The sequence below is a fragment of the Nothobranchius furzeri genome, chromosome 10 (genome assembly GCF_043380555.1).
Source record: "Nothobranchius furzeri strain GRZ-AD chromosome 10, NfurGRZ-RIMD1, whole genome shotgun sequence".
Classification (NCBI taxonomy): domain Eukaryota; kingdom Metazoa; phylum Chordata; class Actinopteri; order Cyprinodontiformes; family Nothobranchiidae; genus Nothobranchius; species Nothobranchius furzeri.
In genome coordinates, this window is record NC_091750.1 from 65,764,956 (window position 1) to 65,792,889 (window position 27,934).

Genomic DNA, 27,934 nt, shown 5'->3' on the forward strand with positions numbered 1-27,934 from the left:
CTACCAGTCTACCTACCTACCTACCTACCTACCTACCTACCAGCCTACCTACCTACCTACCTACCTACCAGCCTACCTACCTATCTACCTACCTACCTACCTACATACCTACCTACCAGCCTACCTACCTACCTACCTACCTACCTACCACCCTACCTACCTGCCTACCTACCTACCTACCTACCTACCCATCTACCTACCTACCTACCTACCTACCTACCTACCTACCTACCTACCCATCTACCTACCTACCTACCTACCTACCTACCAGCCTACCTACCTACCTGCCTACCTACCTACCTACCTACCAGCCTACCTACCTACCTACCAGCCTACCTACCTACCTACCTACCTGCCTACCTACCTACCTACCAGCCTACCTACCTACCTGCCTACCTACCTACCTACCTACCAGCCTACCTACCTACCTACCTACCTGCCTACCTACCTACCTACCAGCCTACCTACCTACCTGCCTACCTACATACCTACCTACCAGCCTACCTACCTACCTACCTACCTACCTACCTACCTACCTACCTACCCATCTACCTACCTACCTACCTACCTACCTACCCATCTACCTACCTACCTACCTACCTACCTACCCATCTACCTACCTACCTACCAGCCTACCTACCTACCTACTAGCCTACCTACCTACCTACCTACCTACCTGTGTGTGTGTGTGTGTGTGTGTGTGTGTGTGTGTGTGTGTGTGTGTGTGTGTGTGTGTGTGTGTGTGTGTGTGTGTGTGTGTGCCCACCCAGCTCATTAACTAAAAGGTCTTGACTTGGTCAGTGCTCTGATTCAGTCATGTGTTTTTTGTTATTTTCCCACCTGCAGCGTTATCCCCCACACAAAACACAATAATAAAAATCCTCCTGTAATCTCCTCTGACACTGATGACATGACAGCTTCCCGCTCCTCACGTCAAAATAAGAACCGATGATGAAATTCACGAGAGGATGCACAAACAAACACAAACCTCACGCCTTGACTGATGGAGACTTCTGGTTAAGCTGCAGCATCCGCTGGAATTGAGGAGAAGATTAAATTCTCCTTGGAGGCTTTTCATATGCAGGATCATCCTTCATAATTTTATTCTAGCGACCCTGGAAGCCTCCAGAAGCTGAGAGCTAATATTACCAGGAGCTGGAGGTCTGGAGGTCAACATCAGATTCTAAAATCCTCTACAGAACTTTTAAATCCTATAAAAATTATATTCTATTCCCAGGATTTCATCTGTTTTTACTGATTCTGAGCCATCCTGTTGATCAATATTCTGTTCCCATGGACACAAAATGAGGATTTCACAGGCTTGTATTTCCAGCTCTTCTCTGTGTGTATCAGCAGTCTGAAGCAAGCTTTGGGCTCAGGGGAATAAAACAGTCCAACCTTCCCGACCCAGAAGTTTCAGCTTGTGCTGAAATGGATGCGAATGTCAGAGATTGTTGGGGACGGCCGCGAGGGAAGAAAAACCACATCCAAGCAATCAAAAGTATATTTTTGACATTTCAGCTCAAAGATGTAGCTGCGTTTTTATTTCCATCACACCCAACCATAGGATAGGAATAACAGAATTCCACTGTGCTCCTAAAAGATGGAATGCATGGAGTCAAACCACACCTTTACACGGGGATGAGCTTTTATTTATCTACTCGGAACACATCTGCGATCTCATCCCGCTTCCTCCCTGCAATCTTTCCGTCTTCCAACATCTTGTTCAGGTAAACACTCTAATCTTTTTTGGATAATGATGCAGGAAGGGAGGAGCAGCATGTAAACTCTAGCTGGACAGAGGCTGCATGAATCCCCCCCCCCCCCCCCCCCCCCGTGCTTGTCCTTAAAAAACCCTCTTTGAGTGAAGATAGCAGACGCTGTATTTATCTGAAGTGCTGTAATCCTAAAGCAAACTCTTTAAACTAAAGAATGCACCTCCTCAACCCCCCCCCCCCCCACACACACACACACACACAAGGGGCTTTGATGATGACAAAGAGGTCAGTGATTATCAAGCTACCGCTTACCCGTGTCAAAGATCAGTGGCAAATTCGAGGCTCTGTCTCAAAAAAACAAACAGCAAAGAAACGAACTTGTGGTGTTAGACTTCAACTAAAATCCTCACATATTGAGAGTTAAAACCATTTCAGAGGTCAAAACTCTCCTACATCCTCCTAAAACCTGTCATGAAGAATTAGCATTCATATGTTTTTATTGACTCTCGGCTACAAAATATGTATAATTTTAGCTCAAAATCTGTAAAAATCACTGATTCAAAGCAGTTTTTTTACATGAGTGAAGTTTAGCGATGGCATCCATTATTACACTTTAGATGCATGCAAACTATTGTTAATTTATGTATTCATCAGTAAAACTCAACCACATTTAGCCAGAGCATGCATAAAAGCTGCTTTAGCCTCACATGAGCTTTGACAGTCTGCCTCATAATCTAAAAAAAAGTCGGCAGGGTGTAAAAATATCCTCCCCAGAATGCAACACATGGAGCGGCTCATTGCTGTGATGAGTAACACCGGGTGCGTGTTAAAATAACTGCTGTATCGACTGTAAAATAAGTGAAGAACTGAGAATGAAGTGACCGTCAAGCAGAGCTGTGAAGCGGCACCGTTTATGGCTGCCGGGGTCACTAGGTGAACGCCGCCGCCTTGGAAACGCGTCTGCTGGATGGCAAACCCCGGAGCAGCCACATGAAAGGGCCTCCATGGGCACAGGAAGGAGCTCTGTCTGTCTAAATCCATCAGTTACTATTACAGACGTCTGCTAAATCGGAGCCTAAAGAACACACAGGCTGTTTTCTTACAGCGGTGGCACGCCAGTGTAATGGACGTGATGTGATTAGTAGGATATCTGTGGGAAACCAGTCTGGAAAAGTCCACTTGGTAGGAAGTGGTGTAATTGTGAACGACTCCTGCTTTTCAGGCGTCGCTCCCAACGGTGAAACAAAAGATGTTGAAATGTAAGAAAATGAACAGAAAGTGAATGAGAGTTTGATTCGAAAAGGCGTGGAGTCCTACCAGACGGTGCCGTTTGTGTGGAAAACTTCAGACAGAAGGAGCACAGCAGGAGCGAGGCTGCAACCCCATAAAGAAAATTACTAGAGGCCCCTCCATCTTTTTATTCCCTCTGCTGTTGTTTGGGGACCTTTAATGTTAACAGCATAAAACAAGAGAGGGTGAAATTGGGAAAATGGGGGCGGGTGAAAACAACCAGCAGACAAATCCCCAAAACTTCCCTATAGCATCAACCCCTCACACTAACGCTGACATGCCCTGGATCTCTGTGTTGCTGTTGCAAACTGTCAAAGTACGTTTTTAAAGTATTAACCAACAGGAACGTTTCCAGTTTGTCAAGAATGGAGAACCGTGCCGTGATGCTAACATCAGAACTAAGTGTCTCGGGAAACAAAACATGTACATGTTGGTTCTACGTCCAGGAAAATCCCTGAACTTGTGACCGAAACAAATGAAAATACCAGAAATTTAGACAAGCTCCGAGCATCAAATATGAAAGAATTGGGTTCTATCAGGCGTGAATTTGGTCAGAGTCGACGGACGGCTTACAGGACAAATTGCAGAGCGACTCTTTGCATGAATTGACTGTAATTTGCAATAAAATCCTCTGAAACAAACAAAATGCTTGTAATGACAGATCTAAAAGCACCAAAAAACCAACACTTGTGTGATTCTGTTGACTGTAGATTTGGTTTATTCATTGGACTGTTCTTCTCTCTGCTCTGTGGAACTCAAAGTAGGGCAGTGTCTTACATTTAGGGCACTCCTCACACAGAGTAAATGGTTTAGTCGGTGACAACCTTCAGGAAAAGCCCAGAAGACAGAAAACCAGCTCATTTACCCGCTCCGGCAGACGGCCTCGGGCCTGTGTGCACGGCGTTTATGAGCAGACGTGAAGTAAACTGGACGAGGCTAATAGGAATTAATCTGCCCGGCTGGTCAGACAGGATAAATAACTTCATCTTTTTTTTTAACTGAGTCGCAAAAGAGCTTGTCTCAAGAGGATTATTCCTCCAAGCTCATCTGTGTCTAAAGGTTTTCATGTGAAGGTCCAATGAGGTTCGTCTGGATTCGGAGGTACCCCTCCAAAGACAGCTTGACCGAGACGACGACTGTGGCTTAGTGCAGATTAGGCTGCAGAAGGTACCCCACAAACCGTCCTGTTTGCACGCAAGGGAGGTGGAAAAAAAGCATGAGCACACATCAGGGGTACTTACTTAGAAAGCAAATAACTTTAAGTGCTGCTTGTCTGCCTCAAATATCCTGATATTCTCTAAAATAAAATAAAAAACAGTTAATCCCCGCTTTATGGTAAGCTGTGGTGGAGCTTGGACTGTCTGCTAGGGACCAACACGAGGATTTAAGGTTTCAAAGCCACCTCAAATTAAATTTAACACAGTGGGGCTTTAAATCTCAGAGCTCTTATGCACTCTAACAGACAACATATAAGTGGCTGGGGGGTTACACACACACACACACACACACACACGCACACACGCACACACACACACACACACACACACACACACACACACACACACACACACACACACACACACACACACACACACACACACACACACACACACACACACACACAGGAGGGACCCTGCCAAAGCAAACTAACTGGTCCGGCTGAACTCGCCACATCTCCACCTCTCCTCTTCCACACTTCTTAACTCTACACAGACGACCCACTCACCACACGTTTCTGCCTCGTCTGCATCGCAGACAGACATTAGAACAAGAGCAGGCTCGCTTGACCCGACCCAGAGCGACTGGAGAGCTGAAGTCCAGCTCGGCTGTTTCTCTCCCGTCTGCACCTTTGAAACTTTATATCGGTCTCTTTTCTGCCTGTTTACACTTGGATTTGGCCCATAGAGAAAGTGTGTGTGAGCAAAACCAGGTTTCAGACTAAACTGCCAATTCCACACACACACACACACACACACACACACACACACACACACACACACACACACACACACACACACACACACACACACACACACACACACACGCACACACACACACACACACACACACACACACACACACACACACACACACACACACACACACACACACACACACACACACACACACACACACACACACACACACACCCAGTAGAACAGTGGGAACTACAGAAATGTGAGCCCTGACGGCCGTTTGATGACCATGGCTGAACACACCACATAACAGGATTCCAGCAGAAATTCAGGAAATATTTCAAAAGGGACGAGAAAAGCAGCTGAAGTGGTGGAAATTTAGAAAAAGCTTGTGTCTTATTTGTTCACATTACAGATTGAAAAGTCATTTTCTGTACACAAATGTGTAATTTGAGTCAGAATGTACATCAAATGCCTAACTAAATTTGTTTTCCCCAGACTGCCACCATGCTGGGACCTAAACGTGAGTTCCAGTCAGCAGCGGCTTACGTCTCATGTAATTACTGTGTTCTGAAGCCGCTGCTTCCCCCTGCTCTGAGTGAGTTGAATAAAAAATCCACATTGGCAGTAAATCTGTCCAAAACCAAACCAAAACAAGTCTCTCGTTTGTGGCTCCTCGTGCAGGGGATTTTCACCTCCATCATGACAGAAAGATCCAGTTTGCTGGTGCTGCTGCCGTGCACTGGTGAGTGCACACTTCCAATCATTGTTGTGGATCAGAATGGCCCCCGTGTCCAGAACGGTCACCCTGTGTCTATTTGACAATGCTGTAGTGATCCACACACACTACAGTAAGAGCTGGTGGTACAAAGAGCTTTTGACGTTGACGAGGGGGGGTATTCTGCCTCCACTTGCCTCTGACGGCCTGCCACTGCAGCAGCCTGCCCCTCCCTCCACAGCTCCCAACACATGTTCAGCACCTCTTGCAATGCTTGTGTGGGACTTTTCTAGTGCGTGTGTCTGTTTCTGTGCATGCATGTTCTAATTTTTGCTTAACTGACATTTCAGATCGATGGGTTTGGGATGCGCTTTTGGGTGAAAACAGCGGTGCCACGAGGCAGCAGACAGAAGAAAGTTGCTGCATAAGGCTAATCACTGCTGCAGCTCACGGCAGGAGAAAAAAGCTTAACGAGCGATGGAGGGAATCTGCGGCTGCTGGTGTGTGTATGTGCGTGCATGCATGTGTGCATGTGTGTGTGAATGGGCTTCACCACGATGCTACCCATACATAATGCAGAACTGTCCAACAGCATCTCTCAAGTGGCAGCAACCCCCCCCCCACCCCCCCCCCCCCCCCCACCAACTCCTCAAGGCCCAAATACTGCATCAACCCCCAACCCCACCATGCACCTTACCCGTCTCTTCATCACTCTCATCCCGGCCCAGATTTTACCTTCAACGCTCACGGCCCGCTCTGGAGCGCGCTCATGATGGGAATGAGATGAATACAGTAGCTTTTGAGCAGCGTAATGAGGGTTTTCCTCTAATCAAAGCAGGAGGAGGTGAGGAGGACACATCAGTGCTATAGAGTGGGACTGACTCATCAGTGACTAAAGAGGAGGAGTGTTTTGTTTAGTTCTCAGCTATCTGCTGCGACTGAGTAGAGATGCTAAGATTAGATACGCCGCTGTACATCCACAAACATTCCTGTCAGGATCCGATAGGAGAGGAGAGCCCATAACGACCCATCAGGCGCCAGAAGGTTTACTCAAATGATGACGGACCTGAAGCCAAGAAGCTGTTGGCACATGAATACTCAAAGTGGGTCCAAAAAAATGGACCACTCCCTCTTTCAGGGGACATTCCTTCAGTAATTTTTCAGATTGATTGTGCCGCACATTGTGTGGCATGAGGAACGAGCTAATTCAACTCCATGAAATCTCGAGCATAAGCTGTTCCACCACTAAATATAATCAGCAAAACACATAAACTGTGCTTAAAATTTAAATTAATTACTGAGTTTTCAATGTCCTCAAACAATAAAATGATGGAAAACTGCAAAAAGTTCTAACTGGCAGCTCGTGCTTCATTATGTGCATCTCCAGAGGGGTTTCAGACCTCTGCAGCAATATTTCTAACCCATTCTGCACCAAACAGTGATAACTGTGAAATGTTAGAGTGTGAATGTACTTTTCAAAAGTAGATTCAAACAAATAGGAAGGAATTTTAAGGCGGATAATGCTTATATAATGTTTTAAAATCCATGAGAAATAACAGTTTAACTTTAACTTTCTACACTTTTTTAAAATTTAATGAATCAATGTGGGTCTAAAGAAAGGAAGTCTGGATGTTTGAGGAGGATTAGCAGCCTTCCTCAGAGCATCATCAATCCCGTCTCGGAAGCTGACTGATTGTCATTTTGACAGCAGATGAAGGTGGTCTCACACACACACACACACACACACACACACACACCGCACGGTAAACATGCGGCCAGGTTTGTGGGCGGATACAGAGCTGATCATCTTAATTGATCGATCTGCAATCATCTGTTATCCCTGCCGCGTAAATAGCGCAAATCTTTACGCTCTGGTTTTTTCGTCAGCGATACGGGGAGCTGCTATCTGGGTGATTTAATCACCGTGTGTTGGAGGCTGATAGACCACTGCGCCTGGGCAAACCCATTGTTTGTTCCCACATCTCAGCTGAGGGGAGCAGCTATTTTTTTGTTTTATTTTTTGCGCCGGAGCCAATTAGCGCGAATCCACCTCAGAAATCACACCAAAGCGCGCCGCGTCCGCAGATGTCCCGGGGGTGTGAAAAAAAAAACATTTAGTCTCAAACAGAAAGTCCGTTCTCTTACCCGCCACGGTGTATCTGTCCATGTAATTGAGGACGTTTCCAAAAGTGAGGATCCCCGCGGCGACAGCCGGCATGGAGCGGTACCTGAGCAGCGCCGCGCGGAATTTCTGGCCCGGCTTGCAGGGACGCAGGTCCGGGCTGGGCATCAGACCCGGGCTCATGCTGCCAGACAGCGTGCGCACCTCATCCGAACTGCTGCAGCCTTCGATATCGCATCCATCGCTCTCCACGCACATTTTCTGGCACGAAAGCTCCAGCGCAGAAAGGGAGAAATCAAAAGAGAGAGATTTTTGTAAGAGAAGAGTTCACTAGGGAGCAAAGCCTCGGTGGTGTTCAGCTGAAATGAGTCGCACTGGGAATGTTGTCCTGTTGGAAAAGACGCGCGATCTTCTCCGGATCATATTTTTCTAGCAGTGTGCGAAGACAGACTGCTGTGCGCTCCTTAGTAATTTTTTTCCTCCTCTATGTGTAGGGGCGTGTCCTCCTGCTGTAGCTCCTCCCACCAGGGCTTCTGCGGAGCGGAGGATGGTGCACCTGATGGATGCTGAGGGAATTCAGAAAGGAAGCGCATTTCTGAAGAGCTTCACTATAATTAGAGCCGGGTTGGACTGGTTTTGTTTCTCCATCAGGTACAAATGACTAACATAAATAATTCATCAGGACATTTATCACTGAAGTAGGTCAATGAAGTGAAGCTATAATTGGAGTTTTTATTTTATATTTATTCATTTAGCAGACACTTTTATCCAAAGTGACTTACAGTTTATAACATATAGGGCATGTTGTGATCTGTGGGGGAAACTGGAGTACCCGGAGGAAACCCACGCATGCATGGGGAGAACAGCAACCCTAACCCTCATATCTGGTAATTCAGCTTTATTTCTATAGCGCCAAATCACAACAAGAGCCGTCTCAAGGATCTTCACACAGCAAATCTTTCAATTTGATCATTAAAAACTCATAATAGAGATTTAAAAGACGAGCCAGCTGAGCTTACACTGTTTGTCCTGCATTAATGTCATAAACGGGGCGGGGTGGGTCTGGGGGCCCCTGGTCAGCTTGGGTCCTGTAAGGCAATTGTCTTGTTTGTTTGCAGCATACATAACAAATTATTAACATAAAGTAATAGTGATGATATTGTTGCTTTAATAATGAAAAACATTGTTAACTTCTTATTCAAATATATTCATAGTTCTAGACTTTTTTCTCTGTTTAGTTGTTTTTTCAAGTGAAAATATGAGAACTACTAAATGATTGCCAAGTGCTTGACCTGCTATTAGATGGTTAAAAGACATAGTCATTCTAAAATAAACTTACGTCTTATAATATGGAGCTCTGGCGTGAAGTAAAACATTTAAATATCTGCTAAAGCAAGAGCTATTTAATCCTGGAATCAGGTGTGTTGGAGCAGGGAAATAGCTAAAACATGCTGTAGTGGGAGGTGACCAAAGATGCATCCTAATCAGATGCCTGAACCAGGCACCAGCTCTACTCCAAGCCCCTCCCACATGAAGGAGCCTCTCGCCTTCGCTTTAAGGCTGAACCTGAACACCGTACAGACGAGGCTCATTTGACTTGTTTTTGTTTTCTTTGTTTGTTCATGATCGAAATCTCTCAAAGGTTAGAGTAAACATTAGTTTCCAAGGTGTAGAGATCAGTCTGGCCACAAACATCAAAAATCCCAAAACGTTCCCAGCGTTATTAATATTTGCCCCTGAAAGCAACATCTGAGCTAAATCACGTAGCCTGGCAGAAATCCTGAGGGAGTTTCTGTATTGCGGCTCAAATGCTATTGATCAGAAATACAATAAAAATGCAGAGTTTGTCAATATCTGTGAAATGCAAAAGAAAAAAGGGAGAAAGATGCATGTGAGGAAAACAAGGTGTGTGTAGGCTGGCAGCAGAAAACAAAATTAGATCCACTGCAGATCTCATGGTCTCATGTGGAGGGCTTAGAATGGAGCCCCACAGCAGTTCAGTCTCCCTCTCTGGAGCCCCCAGTATGCCCCCCCCCCCCCCCCCCACCACACACACACACACACACACACACCTTCTTTCTTTGGCGTGTTTGATATGCTGCTCATGTCTGTGGGATGGTGTGTGTTTTTCCATCGGCTGCCCAGACCGAGGACTATCTCTCATGTTATTCTTCCATGCGGCTCAGAGCCACTGAGTCACTGCGCCGGCCTTCCTTCCTGTCTCCTCACAGGGCCGAGCCTCCACTTGCAGGATGGGAGATAAACCTGCTAATCGCCGGGTCCAGCGCCTGCAGCACGATAAGCCCGGGTCGTTCAAAAATGTAAAAAGAAAAAAAAGTGTTTGCCAGTAAAGTTTAAATGCCCCACTGCCACGTGTGTGTGTGTGTGTGTGTGTGTGTGTGAGTGTGTGTGTGTGTGTGTGTGTGTGTGTGTGTGTGTGTGTGTGTGTGTGTGTGTGTGTGTGTGTGTGTGTGTGTGTGTGTGTGTGTGTGTGTGTGTGTGTGTGTGTGTGTGTGTCTATCAGCTGTTCCACTTGCTGACACATCTTCACCACTTCCAGCTCATCAGAACCCTCTAGAGTCAAGCAAAGCAAATGAGGAGTTAAACTTAACTTGAGGTGATTTAACTCACACACACACACACACACACACACACACACACACACACACACACACACACACACACACACACACACACACACACACACACACACACACACACACACACACACACACATGCTCTCTCTAACACACACCTCTCTCCTTCACACACACACACACACACACACACACACACACATGCTCACATGCGTGAACACACACACACACACACATGCTTACATGCATGAACACGCACACACACACACACACACACACACACACACACACACACACACACACACACACACATGCTCACATGCGTGAACACACACACACACACACACACACACACATGCTCACATGCATGAACACGCACGCACACACACACACACACACACACACACACACATGCTCACATGCGTGAACACACACACACACACACACACACACACAGACACACACACACACGCTCTCTCTCTCTCTCTAACACACACCTTCTATCTCCTTCACACACACACACACACACACACACACACACACGCACACACACACGCTCACATGCATGAACACACACACACACACACACACGCAGGACCCTCTCATTGTTCTACCCACCAGCATGTTTATATGTAGTTTTCCTTCCTGCACGAACAAACGAGGCTGTGCCTTCTGGAAAACAACGTCCACTAAAGATCAAACCCCATCACCACCTTCCACCAATCAGATTCCTCCTGCGTGAAATTCAAACGTAAACATCTCCATAAGTTACACGTTTATTACAACAGAGTTTTAGGTCATATCACATTCCTCAAAGTGTGGCTCAGTCTCCTGCTTCAGCCACACTTGGTGCTTTTTCCACATCTGCATCATATTCCAGTTTCAGTTTTGGTAGAAGCCGTTCTCTCATGGCTCAACTCATATGAGTCCCGTCAGGGCAGGACCAGCTGCTTTTTGAGATCTTTTAGCCCACTTTGTTCTGTTTACTCTGCAGGTTTGGCTGTAGATTTAGACCCATGTCTTGGTGTACCTGGTGACATTGAAGTAGTTCATCAAAGCTAATTCATGATTTATTAGGAGCTAATTGCTTTTTCACAAAGGGCCAGGATGTCTTAGTTATTTCTTTTTGATCGATGAAATCCTCTGTTGGTTTGGTTTATTAGGGGTCCTCTTTTTTGTCTTTTATTTGAACAAAAACAGTAAAAATCTGTTGAGACTTTTTCACAGATTCTACACTTTCTTTCCAGGCTCCAAAAGAAGAAAAATAAGAGAACACTTGAAGAATACTGAAGACTAATCTGTTTCTGGGCACGTCCGCTCCAGCCTCTTGTCATCTCTTCTTACACGCATTTGTTTTTAAAGCCGGAGCCGTCCCGGCTCCGCTCCGTACGGAGGTGCCCAACCAGCCGTTCTGACCTGTCCTCATATGTTGTGACCTCCTGACCTCTGAGATGTCTGTCTTCCTGCAACTTTCAGGAACAACCCATGCTTTTACTTTGGCGGCGAACATTTAGACTAAAACAACAACAGGCAGGAGAGCAGCCGAGCAGCTGAAGATTCTGGGGGCGATGTCTCCTCTCCTTGGAAGTATGACCTGAGGTGCGCAGCAGAGGAACAGTGAGGACTAAATATAGAGCTTGGGGGCAAAGACGGCGCCGTCTATCTGCTCATTTCATTATTTATTTGACAGTTCCATCCAGGCTGGACTCCTCAGACCAGAATCTTCAGTCTGGGAGGTAAAACTAGCCCACGTTTTAGCCAACCTTCTTTTTTTGCATCATACTTTAGCTCAGACTATATTTGTTATGCAGAGAAGAATCTAAAATCCTGATGAACTGCAAACATTTGATTAGTTCTGTGGGAAGCCCGCTGCTGCTTTGTGATTCAGCTCAGTGGCCTGCAACCCTCTGCAGCAAACTCAAAGCTAAAATAAAAAATAAATGCAGATTTAAGGGTGCAAACGGATCAGAATGCACCTTTTCTAGTCCGACTGGGATTTTGAGGCAGTTAATTGCTTCTTTTTTTTTTGCACCCCGCATCTTCAAAGAAATAAAAGGAATAAATGAGTGTTCTTATTTTTCTATAAAGGTTTCAACTCATTTTTAAGCATTTAGTTTGTCGACCTCTTGCTCTCAGGTTGTGAAAGACACAGGTGTGCTGTTACCATGGAAACCCTAATGAGCGACTGGCAAAAGCTTTGATGTTTGTTCTAATTATTTTAGTTCTTTTTACACTTTAACACTTATGGAATATAATGAAACACATGTACATTGTTACCGTACTTAAGTACAATTATTCTGGACCTGTACTTTACTTAAGTAATTCTCATGAGGCCTACCTTCTTCTTTTACTCCACAGCAGTTTAAAGCGAGTTCACTTGCTTTCTGCTCCATTACATTTCCTAAAGTGTTTCAAAATAAAAGCAGTTTATTTGCGTTTTATCCGAATCCCACTCCTTCCCTGGTCCAATCGGGATGGGCAGCGTACTCTCTTGCACCTCCAAAGGTAATAGTACTTTAATTTGTGTTTTGTCCCCAACCCCTGAGTCCAACAGTACACTTCTACACACACAATGCAGATTTAAAGGTTACTTTTACTTTATTACTTTTAGGTACATTTAAAAATCCTTTAATGAAAATTCTTGGATCCTTCCACTTTTACTTGAGTAATTTTTTACCCCTTTATCTGTACTTTTATTTAAGTAAAAGAATCAAGTACTTCGTCCACCACTACACTTGAAATACAGTTTATTCATTTATTCACAGGGGCGGTTCTAGAGGGGGCTTAGGGTAGGCCAGTGTTGCCCTGACAACAAGCTTGGACCCTCTTGTGCCCCCACTGCTGAAGGTGGACCCAATAATCAACAAGTACTGATGTTTATGTCATAATGTGATTTTAGACAAATATTTCCATGTTTTCTTTGAGAGACATGCATACAGCTACATTTTAAAACTAATGGAACAGTTGTTGTATTTAAAACAGTAACAGTTGCAAATACGCTCTAAAGTTTGAGATAATTAAATGCAAGCCCCTCTAACAAAGCAGCAATTGTTTATTCATAATTGGAAATTTTGTGTAAAATTTTCAGGCAAAATTATCAATTTTAAAATCAAAATTCAGAACGTTTTCAGTCTCTCAGAAACCAATCCAGATCATTTTTCTCTTTATTGAATAAAACCCCTATTTTAATCAGTACCTTTTAAATAATCACACCTAGTTAAATTTAGTTACATCAGCTACCAAACACACACACACCAACCACAGGAAACACCCAGTGATGTAATGGTTCCCCGTGAGCAACAGCACAGAGGGTGGGAAGGACTCTTCTTCTGCATGACGTCATGTCGCTGCAGCAGTTTGGCTGTGATAAGGAAAAAAGTCCAACATCACATCCACAAATGTGGTTAGACTGTTCTTATCGCTGCTCTGTGGTCGAGAGGAGCTCAAGCACGGGACAGATAAGCTGGCTCTTGTCTTTGTGATGATCGTGAGCCATTCCTGGATATTAATGATACAATGACAGCATTCTGATTGAGGGCCGCTCCTCTGCTGCTCCTGCAGATGAGTTTCTCTGAGTAAATACTGCAGATCCCTTCTTCCAGACACACACACACACACAGTTTATTTTGGCATGCACAATTTATTAGGCATTGTGACTGTTTCCTGTAAAGCCAGGCTCCATTGGTGGGGTGGAAATGCAAAGGTATGAAGATAAAGAGCTCTGAAATGAGCTGCACAATTCCTGTTGTGGTAAAACACAGGTCAGTCCGACTGCGACTTCCAAAACATTTCCCACATAGTTTGCATGTGCGTGCTGGCTTGTTATTCAGAAAATAACGCTCGTCATGTTTCCATTCCCACCGGCTGCATTCCAAGTCAACTCGCAGCTTCTGGAAGATGACAAAGAGCTCCGAAACAAAAGGAAACATCACAACAAGTCCACAAAGTCTTTGACATCGTGACAGTGTGCCCTATTACTCACTGAACCTGTACCCGGGAGCAAAAAGAGCATTGACCTTTGACCTCTCTGGTGCAGACTAATGGGGACGCGTGCTGACTTGCAGCTGTTGGGATTTGGCAGAGGACCTTCAGCTCCTCCACAGCAGCTGTCTGAGCCATTTAGCCTGGGACTGACGGGGAGCCGTCACACTCAAGTATGGAAATAAGCCCTTATTGCATGATTTGTGCAAGTGTTGGAAAAGAGCAGCCAAGGAGCTGGATGTCAGCAGCGTCAAAAGTGAACTCTGCATAGGTCACAGCCTTCCAGAGTTCGGGAGTATCCAAAAGCTTTTAAATCAAAGCTTTAACCTCACAACAGGTGCTTGGATCTTCTGGTTTTTGCTGCACAAAAAGAACTAAAACCTCTTTTTCCTGCAAGAACTATTATTTTTACTGTGTTGCTGCAGCGCCATCTAGTGGAGGAAAACAGACGATACATTTTGAGACAACCAGCAGCTCCTCACAGCGCCTGGACAACATACCATCTAAGTGCAGAGAAACTTCTAGTAAGAGACTCCAAAATAAATAGTGAATTCCACGTTTTTCACAGCCTTGATCAAAACGTGCGAAGGACGTCAGTAAACCTCTACTTCTTGGCAATTTCAATTAATTATTTTATTAACCATTCAAGGACTTAGTGCAGCTTTATCACAGTTGATTTCATAGAGGGGCATGAAGGACTATATAATGCACGTGTTAAGGCCATTTCCTACTGGACGTCCACTCACAACCAATGTGTGTTTTTAATGTCCCCGAGAACGAAATCCAGTTTTGTTTAACAGAAAAGGATTTTGGTAAAGTGCGAAAGCTAATTTCACCATCTCTCTTCCTAGTATTACATCCCGTTACAGCACATAGGTGTTGTTCCTCCATCTTCTCTACTTCTCAGAGCCCGAGGGAGCAGAGCGGAGGGGAGTTTGTGATTAAACAAAGTCAGTTTTAGTTTGAATCTTTTCATCTGCTACCGATTCACAGCGATATGAATGCAGAAATACTCAAAAGTGCCATTTTCAGCTCGAATCTATTTAAATATGTCCTGTAGTATAAGGAAAATGCCTCAAAAAGACGTTAGAAACAGAAACAGGGTGAGAATGTGTGCAAAGCCCCTTGGGGGGTTCCAGCACTCTAGAAGACGCTTTATCAAATACAGTCCATTTACCATTTAAAAGAAAAAACAACGCAATTTTCATTGGAGTGGGTCTTTAACTGGTGCAAGTTTCAACAGAGTGACAGGAAATGAAGGTCGTCCATCTTTAGATTAGTGATGATGCACGTGTGGTGCAGCCTGAGGCGTTCACCAGGAGCAGCTGGATGCTGACTCGGCTGCTCTGGGATGGTCAAAGCAGCTGAAGAAGTAGAGGACCACAATAGGCCACAGAAACGTCAGCAACACCATAATAAACAAAAATACAGCTGGATGGTTCTGATGACAAGTGTAATGCTAGCCCACAGATTTTTCCTTTTATCACATTTAGAATGTGACACAGTAAGTTTTAAACAAAACTAAACTGTTCTGCTCTACACTAATACATGTTTGAATGTTGCAAAATAATAGGATTAAACTAATGGATTAAGGTTTGCAAGCTCTCATAATCTTTTCACTGGTTTCATCTTAACAATATTTGAACCCTTTCTCTTCCTTTTTGGGGGATTTTCTTGTGTTTGGGATCCTTGTCCTTCTCTCTGACCCTGTCTGGTCCAAGCTCCAGTTTATTTCAGCACCTGTGGCTGCTAACCAAACCCAGACTCTGTCAAATATCAAGGAATCTTTATTTGTAGATATATTAAATTCTAAAACACATTATTTACATTATGTTACATGTATTATTCAGGTTTTGCTGGAAAGATGGAAGGTAATGTTGAGCTCATTACCATTATGCTGATAGTTCAAGGGGGAAAAAAGACAAAAAGGTTGTGATTTTTAAAGAAAATAACACACACGAGAGGCTGAGCGTGTTTTATTTGACATTTCCACGTCCAGAAATGTCCGACTTTATTCCGTTCTTTTGTTGCTCGGTTCTAAAGAGGAATCAGGAACTGGATACGCCTCTGGCTGCAGATCTTTTGGAAACACAAACAAAAACATATTTGAAGCACTTCTGACAATAACAGAAATATACAAGCAGACAAAAACCAACCTGAGGCACAAACAGAAAACTAGGCACATAACTGAAGAGATGAGCATTCATTGCGTCAGTAGACATTTTAGCAGAGAAGCATTTAAGCATGTTGTAATTACCACATTGTTAAAAAAAACATCACAGCTTTCTTTTTTTCACTGAAACAAAAATGTAATTTTGCATAAACGTGGTTATTCCTAAAGAGCTGCTAAGCTGTAAAAAAGGAGAGTTTAAGCAGGACCAAAGCAACACGAAGCTTCCAAAAAATCTCCTAAACTGATGTGAGATCAGTTTTCCAAAAGGAAAGAGATGTGTCAGTTCAGACAAGAAAAATATCCTTTTCATCACCAACTTGGACATTTAAGTCTCTGAGATGCCAGAAAACTCAACTGTTTGGGAGCATGTTTGCAGAATTTCAGGAGAATTAGTGCTGAAATGCAGAAGGAGCAGAGCCACGTCCATAAGTGACCTCCATAAAGGAGCATTTGTTTAGGAGGAGAAACACACTCCAGCCTGACACAGGACAAGGAGTCAGATTCTCCTCTGGGTCCTTCACTCAAACATAGCCGTGTTGTCTCACCTTCAACCAGCCGCTCGACTGCTTTCCTGTCTTCAGTGATGTAGCGGGTGGTAATCAGGAAAAACATGCCACCCAGGATCCCAACGAAGGGGCAAAGGATCAGGCTGTACTTTAGACTCTGGAAGTTCCAGTCGTGGGTTCCGGGATTGGATGAGCGTATGGCATCAGAGATCTACCAGGGCAGGTGTGAAAATATGCGGTGCTATTTGTAAAGTCAAATAGAATTTAACAGCAACACTTTAGTTTATTTAGGTTGTCACAAGAGAAGAAAAATGGGTGTTCATTTTTCAAAGTCATATTTTTACCATGTCATCCATACAATCATAAATGTTAAAGTTCCTAAGTATACGGTTAGCAAAGCTGAATGTTTATTCTGGAGCTACATGTATAGTTTTCAAACTAAATATGTAGCTTCAAACAAAACATTTCCTAAATATTTATTTAAGGAAAAAAAATATTTAGTTTGGAGAAAAAATTTAGTTAGTAAATGAAATACTTAGTTTGCTAAATAAATATTTTGTTTGGGAAAGAAAAATTTTCTGAAATCTAATAATTTACTAACTAAATATTTAGCGCCAAACTAAATGCTTTAATTGGATTAAATATTTTGTTGGTAAATTGAATATTTTGTTTAGAAAACAAACAAATAAATAAATAAATAAACATGTCTGATCTAAATATTTAGTTTCCAAACTAAATCTTAATTTTGTCAAATGAATAATTTACACCAAATGAAATATCTAGCTTGCCAAGTGAATATTTTGTTGGTAAATTTAACACTTTTAAACGTATTAATGACAAAGAAAATGGCACCCCACATGAAAACAGCATCAAAAAGCCACAGTTCACCAAATCCCACAAGTTTATAAAGCAGTAAACAGATAGTGGAGTGATTTCTCACCACTCCCAACAAGTACGGACTCCCAGCGTCTCCAAAGAGATGGCCGACTGTGATCTGCAGAGCTTCGGCCGTCGCTCGCCTTGTCGGTACAACAACGTACTGAAGAGGGAAAAGCGTGCACAAAACAACCGGTCGGCACCAACATTCAGCAAATTGTTTTATTTTATTCCTTTTAAAAAGCCCAGATCAGCCTCACCAGCAGAATATCTGCCAGGACGGCCCAGTTCAGAGAGAGCAACAACTCGCCAAAGAAGATAAAAACCTGGAATGAAACATTGCAAACAAAAGGAGAAAGTTCTAAACAAGTGAAGCTGTTGCATCTTTTTGAAGATTACTAATTCAGGAAGTGAGAAGCAAACAGAATTTAATCTTACGTAAGTAGCGGGAATGCTTGAAGATGCCACAAAAATGATGACGAAGAGGCAGGGGACTGATCCCAGCATGCCCGCAGCACAGATGAGCGGGTCTGCATGTGGGAACTTATCTACAAAGCGTCTGGACAAGCTGGTGCCCAGAGCTCCTCCCAGGACACCTGTTGCTACTGTCACAGCACCAAATATATAACTGTGGATTCAGAAACACACATCGTTGTTTCTCCTTTGCTGAAACGTTTCAAGAGTGAAACAAGTGCAGGTCAGAAGGCCAGCAGCACCTGTCTGTGGTGTTGCAGGCGTCTCCGTTGCACGGCTCTCGGAGCCCCTGGGTAACGTGAGCTCTGAACAGGAAGGTGGGCAACCAGAAGGCCAGAGCTCCGGTGAGGAAGGCCAGAGCCGTCACCCCGAGAGACGACCAAACGTAACTTTTACTGGGATCAGAAAACACGTGAGTAAAACCAAGAGTTCATACCCGGAATAGCAGGATATCATCATCAGAAAGCATGTGACTGAGAGAGAAAAGGAGAGATAAAGGATTATTGTGTGCGTGAGAAATTCCTGGTCGCCACTGGAAAGGTTTTTGTTCACATGCAAAATAATCTCCTGCAAACCAGATTTGACCTGCCACCTTAAGCCAAATGAGAGTAAATTGACCTGTTTGTAGATGTGTGATCGTTAGGAAAAGTACTTGTGAGCCAAAGGGGGAATTGTAGGGAAGTTTTGATGCAAGTGAATGAAATCTTGCTGCGCCGGGATTGTCGTTAGTTTTGAGATCTGAGGACTCTGGCATGAAAGGTGGCAGGGATGTGGACGACATTATCTTATATGGTTTATATTTTCAGGAATTTTTACATTTCTGCAGGTTAGGTGAACAATCCAGATGTTTTTTCACATCTTACTTTTTAAGAAGATACTTGACATCCTCCATGTATGTGCTCTGTACTGCCACTCCACCTCCCTGGGTCTCTGCTGCGCCTCTGGGTGGGTTAGGACACAAGAACACCAGCAGGATGAGTCCCACAGCCCCCATGATGGGAGTGATCTGACAACACCAGAACAAAAACTGATTAAAGTACTTCCGCACACATTTTCCTCTTCATCTATAAAGTCACATCAGTGGTGTCACATCTCCACAACTCCTACAAAAAGCAAAGCGCACAACATCAGCATGTGAACTATTGCACATGCTGATGCTATTATTTAGACCTAAAGTAGGCTGAGTTTTTACAACATGATCCAAATGATTTAAGGCTGATTATTTTGCATTTACATGCAAGTGGAACATCTGAGCCCAAACATAAGATATCTGCATGTGTCACCAAGTCTTTCATTATTTTTAACAACCTTTCCTCGGTTGTGTCATGAGGAACTGGTGTCTAACTCGTTATGTGAGAGGTGGTGGACACCCTGGACAGGTCTCCAGCCCATCACCACTCACTCATAGAGACAATTTAAAGTCTACGAATTAACCTAACATGCATGTTTTTGAACTGTTTGATGAAACCTGGAGAAAGCCCACGCAGGCATGGAAAGGAGAACATGCAAAGTCTATGCAGAAAGGTCACAGCTGGGATTTAAACCTGCAACCTTACCCCTGCAAAGCAATAAATGTAATTTTGCAACCATTTCACAAAGTTATGTCACTTCAAAAACATCACCAGACAAAAGTAGCCTTCAAATCAGTGCAGAATGATGCCAGCAGTGCTAATATTGTGCATGTTTTGCATTTTTGTTGCAGTTGTAAAGAAGAGACCCAACTGCAAACATCTTACCCTGAGAGCCCAGTGCCAGTCCCCTGTGAGGCTAGCACTCCCCGCTCCTGTTATGTATCCAAGACCACTGAAAACAACGACCACAGAGCAGAAACAGGATCAGCAGAGCCCATACGCTGACTCATGTACAGTAACAAAAATAAATCTGCAAAATTAGATCTAAATTAGAGCTCCTATTGTTTTGCAGCAGCCGCTTGGAGCCAAATTTCCACGTCTGGAACAAACCCACAAGGTTTTAGACAAAGTTTGTTTCTTCTAACCTTCCAACAGGTATGAAGATGTAAAAGACGCAGATCATGATGCTCCGCTGACCCCCGCTGAAGAGGTCTCCGATTATGGTGGGAGCAACAGTGGAGTAGCTGGCTTCTCCTACTCCGACAAGCGCCCGCAGGAGAACCAGGAGCCAGAATTGCTGAAAGGGATCAAGTCAAAGGCAAAGAGGGATTTCAGCTCACAGTCTTCCACTTGAAATCCCAACAATTCTAACCTATATATATGTCGATGATTCTAACATGTAATTTAATATTCTTTAGCTTCAGCAGTCAGAAAAAGGAAGAGAAGGAGAGTTTATACAACTGTTCTACAGGACATCTGTGGGGTGCTATTTGTAAAATCAAACAGTCACAACTTAACCCAAGTCCTATTTTCACCATGTTACTCATATATTTATAAATGTTAAAGATCCAAACTAAATATTTGATTATCAAGCTAAATATTTCATTTAGAGTTAAATAATTATTTTATAATCTAAATATTTAGGTCAGACTTAAATATTTAGTTTGTAAAATAAATATCTATTTAAGAGTTTAATAGTTATTTTACAAACTAAATATTTAGGTTAAACTTAAATATTTAGTTTGTAAAATGAATATTTTATTCAGAATTAAAGGCTTATTTTACAAACAAAATATTTAGGTAAAAGCTAAATATTTAGTTTGTAAAATAAATATTTAATTTACCAACAAAATATATCATTTGGAGTTAAAAATTTAGTTTACAAACAAAATGTTTAACTCCTAATTAAAAATTTATTTTACAAAATAAATATTTAAAGAGCAAGTCACCTCCTACCAGAGTCTAACTCCACTCTCACTTCATGTTTGAAAAATGCAACAAATGCTGTTGCCTGGCAGACCGAGAGGGCGGAGCTGCTAACAAATACACACACACACACACACACACACACACAGGCTCACGACAGCATTGTGACATCATAATGTACCAGTTTACATCATAGCATACCTCTTAGCCAATAGCGATGACAGATTTAAATTCAAATACAGTGCAGAGTTTTTACCTGACAACGGCACAACACTGCCAGTTTTAGGCAGAATATTTAAATTTTAACTAAGATGCACTGAAGTGCCAAATTATTGACGACACGTGTCTGCAGCACAATTAGACACTCGTTTATTTAGTTTATCAGCAAAAAAAAGTTTATTTGGGAGTGACTTGCTCTTTAAATCCTAGCTAAATGTTTATATTGGGGCTAAACCTAAATACTGATTTAGTAAAATAATTGTTTATCTCCTAAATAAATATTTAGCTAGGAACTAAATATTTATTTTGAAAAAAATTAATTTACTTAGAAAAATAAATATTTAGTTATTAAATTAAATAATTATTTCACAAACTAAGTATTTAGGTTCAAAATTAATATTTAGTTTGTAAAATACGTATTTAATTTACCAACTAAATATTTCATTTGGAGTTAAATATTTAGTTTGCAAACAAACTGTTGAACTCCTAATTAAATATTTATTTTACAAAATAAATATTTAAATCACAGCTAAATATTTATATTGGGGCTAAACCTAAACACTGATTTTGTAAACTAAATGTTTACCTCCAAAATAACTATTTAGCTGGGAACAAAATATTTATTTTGAAAAAGAAATTTACTTTGAAAAAAATAATATAAATAGAATCTAAATCTGAGACCATGGTCTTGATTCGGAAAATGGGAGAATGCCTTCTCCGGGTCAGGGATGAGATCCTGCCCCAAGTGGAGGAGTTTAAGTATCTCGGGGTCTTGTTCATGAGTGAGGGAAAGCTGGAGCGTGAGATCGATAGGTGGATTGGTGCTGCATCTGCAGTGATGCAGGCGTTGTACCGGTCTGTCGGGGTGAAGAGAGAGCTGAGTCAGAAGGCGAAGCTCTCGATTTACCGATCGATCTACGTTCCTACCCTCACCTATGGTCATGAGCTTTGGGTAGTGACCGAAAGAACGAGATCGCGGCTGGGCTCTCCCTTAGAGATAGGGTGTGAAGCTCGGTCATTTGGGAGGGGCTCGGAGTAGACCCACTGCTCATCCACATCGAGAGGAGCCAGTTGAGGTGGCTCGGGCATTTGGTCAGGATGCCTTCTGGACGCCTCCCTGGTGAGGTTTTCCGAGCACGTCCAACCGGGAGGAGACCTAAAGGTAGACCCAGGACACGGTGGAGGGACTACGTCTCTCACCTGGCCAGGGAATGCCTTGGGTTTTCCCCAGAGGAGCTGACCCAATTAGCTGGGGAGAGGGAAGTCTGGGCCTCTCGACTTAGGCTACTGCCCCCACGACCCGACTCTGGATAAGCGGATGAAAATGGATGGATGAATGGATCGAAAATAATGTAGTTAGTAAATTAAATATTTATTTAACAAACTAAGCATTTAGGTCTGACATTAATATTTAGTTCATAAAATAAATATTGAATTCTAAAATTAATATTTATCTTGCTAAGCAAATATTTAGTTGTGAACTTTAACATTTATAAATGAGCTTCTTGCCTCTAAATTCTCACACAATCCCTGATGATGTATGATGGGTGATGCCAACAACAAGAACATTGTATTGCAGCTGAAGCTTTGCATTCTGGTAGCCTCAACAAGGAAGTTGAACAAACTGACATGTTGTCATTCCCAGTTTGAGCAAGAACGCCCAATGAAGCTGAATGTCAGAGGCAGGGAAACAGACCAGTAAAAGAAAGAAGTGACACCATTTGACCTCGCTTAGTCTTCCGCTTCTTGAGCTTTGAATAACATCTGAACGCGTTTGTTCCTCACCGACTGTGTGACAAAAGAGCTGCCGGCTGCAGTCAGAAGCCACACACTCAGTCCACCAATCATGATGTATTTGCGATTGTAGCGATCCCCCAGGTAACCAAAGAGGGGCGCCAGGAGCAGGAAGCTGCAGATGAAAACTGTATGTGCATGAATTTGCAGCTCATTTACACCAAAAGCATCAACCTAAAAAAGAAACCCAGCCAGTCACATCAGTAGTATCAGAATTGGTCACACAAACACACAGACTAATTTTAGTTCACCTGCTCAGCCTGAGGATTACTTCTGCACAATTTGTGGCATCTGCAAAGTTTGCACCTTCATACCTGTTTGCAGGAGTCCAGCTGTGCTGTCGCTTATACTGAAGAACTTCTGAATGTCAGAAAGAACACCTGCATGAAAGAGAACAGCATAGAATCACACACCAAACTAGAGGCCATAAAAAGTGAGAAGACTCCACAACATCATCCAACCTGCTATTGTGTATCGCTCCATATAATTCAGCAAGTTGATGTAGCAGAGCACAGCTGTGGCCACATAAGCCTGCTTAGGTGACACGGCCGATGCTTCTGCAGCTTTTGGAGCGAGCGATGAAACGCTGTTGACAAGGGAACCGTAGCGGAGCCCCGAGCTGGAGCCCCGGCTGCACGGAGGCACGGAGGGGTCCTGGGTGGAGCTCGTAGGTCCGTTTTTCTCCATGGTGAGCAGCTCTTTCTTCACCTAAAAATAAGTTTCAAACATGAGGTTAATCATATCAGGACATCACAAAAGGAAGTGGTCATTATATTAATGATTCAGATCTAACTTCACGCTTTTACAAACAACAGATAATAGAAGAGTGGCGTGTGCAAAACCACTTCTGCTCATTGAGCTTTGCAGACCTTCGCCTTCTCCTCGTCTTCTTCCATTGTTCTGTAGCTTTGTTGCTGTGTTACGGCCCAGGGTTTCCAGTTCGGCTGTCAAATCGATGCTCTCACATTTGATTCCAGAAGTTTTTAATCAACTAAGGAGTTAATGACTGATTGCAAGGAGCCCAAATCATCAGCTTCTCGCCCCCATGCTGACAGCTGATAGCTAGTCTTATCTGCGCTGTGCTTGGTTCTTCAAAAACATTTTGCTGTGTATTATGGATTAACGTCTACTTTAGGCATTGCTCCAGGAGTTTGCTCCTTTGTTTGTTAATTGCTGTGTTAAATGGTCTCTAAATCTGAGACCATGGTCTTGATTCGGAAAAGGGTAGAATGCCTTCTCCGGGTCAGGGATGAGGTCCTGCCCCAAGTAGAGGAGTTTAAGTATCTCGGGGTCTTGTTTACGAGTGAGGGAAAACTGGAGCGAAAGATCGATAGGTGGATTGGTGCTGCATCTGCAGTGATGCAGGCGTTGTACCGGTCTGTCGAGGTGAAGAGAGAGCTGAGTCAGAAGGCGAAGCTCTCGATTTATCGGTTGCTCTACGTTCCTACCCTCACCTATGGTCATGAGCTTTGGGTAGTGACCGAAAGAACGAGATCAAGGATACAAAATGAAATGAGTTTTCTCCGCAGAGTGGCTGGGCTCTCTGTTAGAGATAGGGTGAGAAGCTCGGTCATACGGGAGGGGCTCGGAGTAGATTCGCTGCTCCTCCACATCGAGAGGATTCAGTTGAAGTGGCTCGGGCATCTGGTCAGGATACCTCCAGGACGCCTCCCTGGTGAGGTTTTCTGGGCACGTCCAACCGGGAGGAGACCTGAAGGTAGACTCAGGACACGGTGGAGGGACTACGTCTCTCACCTGGTCAGGGAAAGCCTTGGGATTTCCCCGGAGGAGCTGGCCCAAGTGACTGGGGAGAGGGAAGTCTGGGCCTCTCGACTTAGGTTACTGCCCCCGTGACCTGACTCCGGATAAGTGGATGAAAATGGATGGATTACCCTTTCATGACCTGTAATCTGCTGATGTGGGCTGTAGTCCAAGGTGTAGCTCTATGGCTTCATAACATTTCTCTAAACATTGACCTCTGACCTTGGGGTGAATTTGCAGCAATTGTTTCTTATCCAATGTCAGCACACAAGCCAGGATCCACCATACCAGTTAACTCCTGCTTTCATCCGATCATCTCCTGACTAATAATCTGATTGACACATTGACCTAACCCTACCCAGTAATGGAAAGAAATAAGGGGTTTAGGTAGGAAAGTGATGAAGAAATGTGCTGTAACTGAATCAGTCAGCAACGCACAACTTTATTAACATGCAGCTTTATTATCATTCGACAGCAAATGGCGAGAACGTCCTTCGTCTTTTTTTTAAGTTTCCCTTCTGAAGTCCTGCAAATAATCTCATTTTAGTGAAATGAGCCAACACACAGAGACGCTTTTGAAACATCAGTTGCACAAGTGTGAAGGCGTGTGACAAAATAAATAAGAAAAGAGAAGGAAGATGTATTTCACAGTGTTTGCAAACAGCACATTGAGTAAGTTTTTGGTGATTAAACGTTTGTTTTTCACTAAATGATTTAACGTTGGATCACAAAGAACACGTTTATAAGACATGGTGCATCTTGGTTTTAGGGGTCCTCATGGAAAAGCCCCATTAGTTTAGAGGTTACAGAGTCCGCCAGGTGATAACAGGAAGTCGAAAGGCCATTAAATCTATTCTCTAAACATCTCCCAGCAGCTCCAAAACCCAAAGTCCTCTGTCTTTTTACCAGATTCACAGCTACTGATGCAATCACTTTGTGTTGCGTATTTTAAGCATCAAATAGTTCAACAAGATTTTTTTAAACTTACCTATTTGCTGATAAGGCCTTTAAAACATTATCTGTTCCATAGTGGCAGATTTGTGGCTGCTGGAGAACAGCGCAGTCCTCCCCCCGCTTCAGAGTTTCAGGAAACTAACAGCCTCACTTTTGACTTGACTCTATTAAGTTAGTGAAGAGACGTCCCACTCAGGGCTGTCGCGTTGGTCACAGGGTTTCCACATTTGGCTCGATTCATGGTTGGTTGTAGCTGTGAAGCTGTAACTGAATGTGTTTCAGCTGTAATCAGCAGCGTGTGTCAATGTGTTGAGTCACTCTTCGTTAGATCTATAACAAGGGAGGATGGAAGACTGTTCTATTTTCTTATATTTCTTTGAAAGCTGAGCAACAGCTGCAACAACAAACATTTGGCTCTGATTGATCCCAAACACTTTAAGAAAATATTGCGTTCTGAGGAGGGTGTGTGTCCTTTTCCACCTGGTGTAAAACAAACACTGTGTTTAAAAAAACAACAGTCAAACACGGTGGGGGCAGTGTGATGGTGTGAGGCTGCTTTGCTGCTTCAGGGATTGGACTACCTGCTTTAATTGATGGAAACATGAATTCTGCTCTCAATCAGAAAATTATGTAAGAGAACATCTGGTTGTCACCTATTCACCTTCAGCCGATGAACACACGGGTTAAAGACACACTTGGCAGTTTTGCTTGATTTTAGCACCCCCTAGAGTCCATTAATAATTATCTGTGGTCAAAGCAAAATTGCAACTTATATACTCGCAGTGCATTTGTCTTTTTAACACCTTTAGCCCCATTCCCATCGGTACCGGGTCAACCCGGGCCGGGCAGTGTAGGTTGTTTACATATCTGGGTGGCCTGGAATTTTCCCGGGCCAACCAAGGCTCATTCTCAGCCCTCTTCTCGAGGGGGTCTGCTTCAGGCCGACCAGGGCCAACACACCCACTGCTGACAGCAAATTCACACCTTCCATTAGAGCAAGCCTCTGATTGGTGGGTAAAATCAGCCCACATGGGCTTAAGGCATGCTCAATTCATTATCATTCATTATCATGCTGATTACCCAGAAGCTGAAAGTGTCTCTGACTACATTCCTTGCATACCTAAGCAAGGATGTGTGGAAACAACCGGGCCAGCCTGGGGCCGACTGGGGCTACCCGGCCTGGGCCAACCCGGTACAGATGGGAATGGCCCATAACTGCTGAAATGTTTCCTCGGCGTTCGTTTGTGTCTACAGGAGTGATTCATCACTTAATCAAACAAATCAGCTGTGTTCATGATCTAAAACATTCAGAAAACATGCTGGAAGCAGACTGCTGTCCCAAGTATGCAAGCTCAATTTATTGTGTAACAGGTGCCGGCCCAGCACTCTGAAGTTGCAAATGCAGAGTTCTGGCCACAGTGGGCGGTAGGGGTCTGACTGACATTTTCATTAACCCTGTAAAGGGTCAAGTTAGCCCACACTGGCTCAGAAAAATGCTTTAACATGTGCCAAGTTTTATAGTATACTTTTAAGCAAGATTACCACTGAATGTCAAATTAATAGACACAATTTGGATGTTAGACAGGCCTTCTCTGTTGCGTTTTCAAAGCTAAACTGTAGACCCACCTAGCATCCAGCCTAGATTAGTTGTCACTTTGTAAGAACCTGTGGCTCTGCTTTTCTCTGTGGAATCATTCTTTTGTGATTTAGTGATTCTTAGTCATTTTACCCTTTTTGTTTGGTTTTGTTTTTAATAGGTACACTCATTTTACCTTTTGCTATGTATCTAGTAATAGCTATAATAATAATAATAATAATAATAATAATGATTAATATTATTATTATTATTATTATTATTATTATTATTATTATCATTCCCACAAGAAATCAAACAGTCCACATCGCTGCCCACTTTAAAGCAAGGCTTAAGCTGTATTTTAGATCTGTTTCTTAGTTGTTTCTATTTGCATTTAAATGTTTTTGATCACAATTCTTATGTTGTTTTTAGCTAATTTTTCATGTTTTTATCTCTGTATTTTATTATAGAGCTGTTTTATT

General features: G+C 43.2%; 2 protein-coding genes across 3 annotated transcripts in view; both read right to left on the reverse strand.

Moving 5' to 3' along the window:
- The window catches only part of spns2 (SPNS lysolipid transporter 2, sphingosine-1-phosphate), a 75,150-nt gene extending 66,962 nt beyond the window's left edge, over positions 1-8,188 (reverse strand). For both annotated transcript variants that reach the window (XM_054730900.2, XM_054730901.2), the window contains exon 1: positions 7,788-8,188. In XM_054730900.2, coding sequence (XP_054586875.2) covers positions 7,788-8,022 — 235 coding nt within the window. In that variant the 5' untranslated portion in view covers positions 8,023-8,188. The remainder of the gene's footprint in view (positions 1-7,787) is intronic.
- An 8,124-nt stretch (positions 8,189-16,312) lies between these two features.
- spns3 (SPNS lysolipid transporter 3, sphingosine-1-phosphate (putative)) lies at positions 16,313-26,046 on the reverse strand. The gene is made up of 13 exons (XM_015961754.3): positions 25,911-26,046; positions 23,623-23,869; positions 23,476-23,541; positions 23,153-23,289; positions 20,368-20,519; positions 20,108-20,174; positions 19,235-19,377; positions 18,614-18,766; positions 18,336-18,525; positions 18,158-18,223; positions 17,962-18,060; positions 17,061-17,232; positions 16,313-16,421 (listed from the first exon to the last, which is right to left on the reverse strand). Exons 2-13 carry the CDS (start codon positions 23,846-23,848, stop codon positions 16,354-16,356), a joined length of 1,539 nt encoding a protein of 512 aa, XP_015817240.1. The 5' UTR covers positions 23,849-23,869; positions 25,911-26,046; the 3' UTR covers positions 16,313-16,353.
- Between the last annotated feature and the right edge of the window lie 1,888 nt (positions 26,047-27,934).

What these genes read in the sequence shown, in the direction of transcription:
- spns3 (XM_015961754.3), bottom strand. Translation starts at nt 23,848, where the DNA reads ATGGAGAAAAACGGACCTACGAGCTCCACCCAGGACCCCTCCGTGCCT. An exon ending in GTCCGTACTTGTTGGGAGTG is followed by an intron (nt 17,233 to 17,961) that starts GTGAGAAATCAC and finishes CTGCCCTGGTAG; the next exon opens with ATCTCTGATGCCATACGCTC. An exon ending in AGTCGAGCGGCTGGTTGAAG is followed by an intron (nt 16,422 to 17,060) that starts GTGAGACAACAC and finishes TGTTTCCAAAAG; the next exon opens with ATCTGCAGCCAGAGGCGTAT.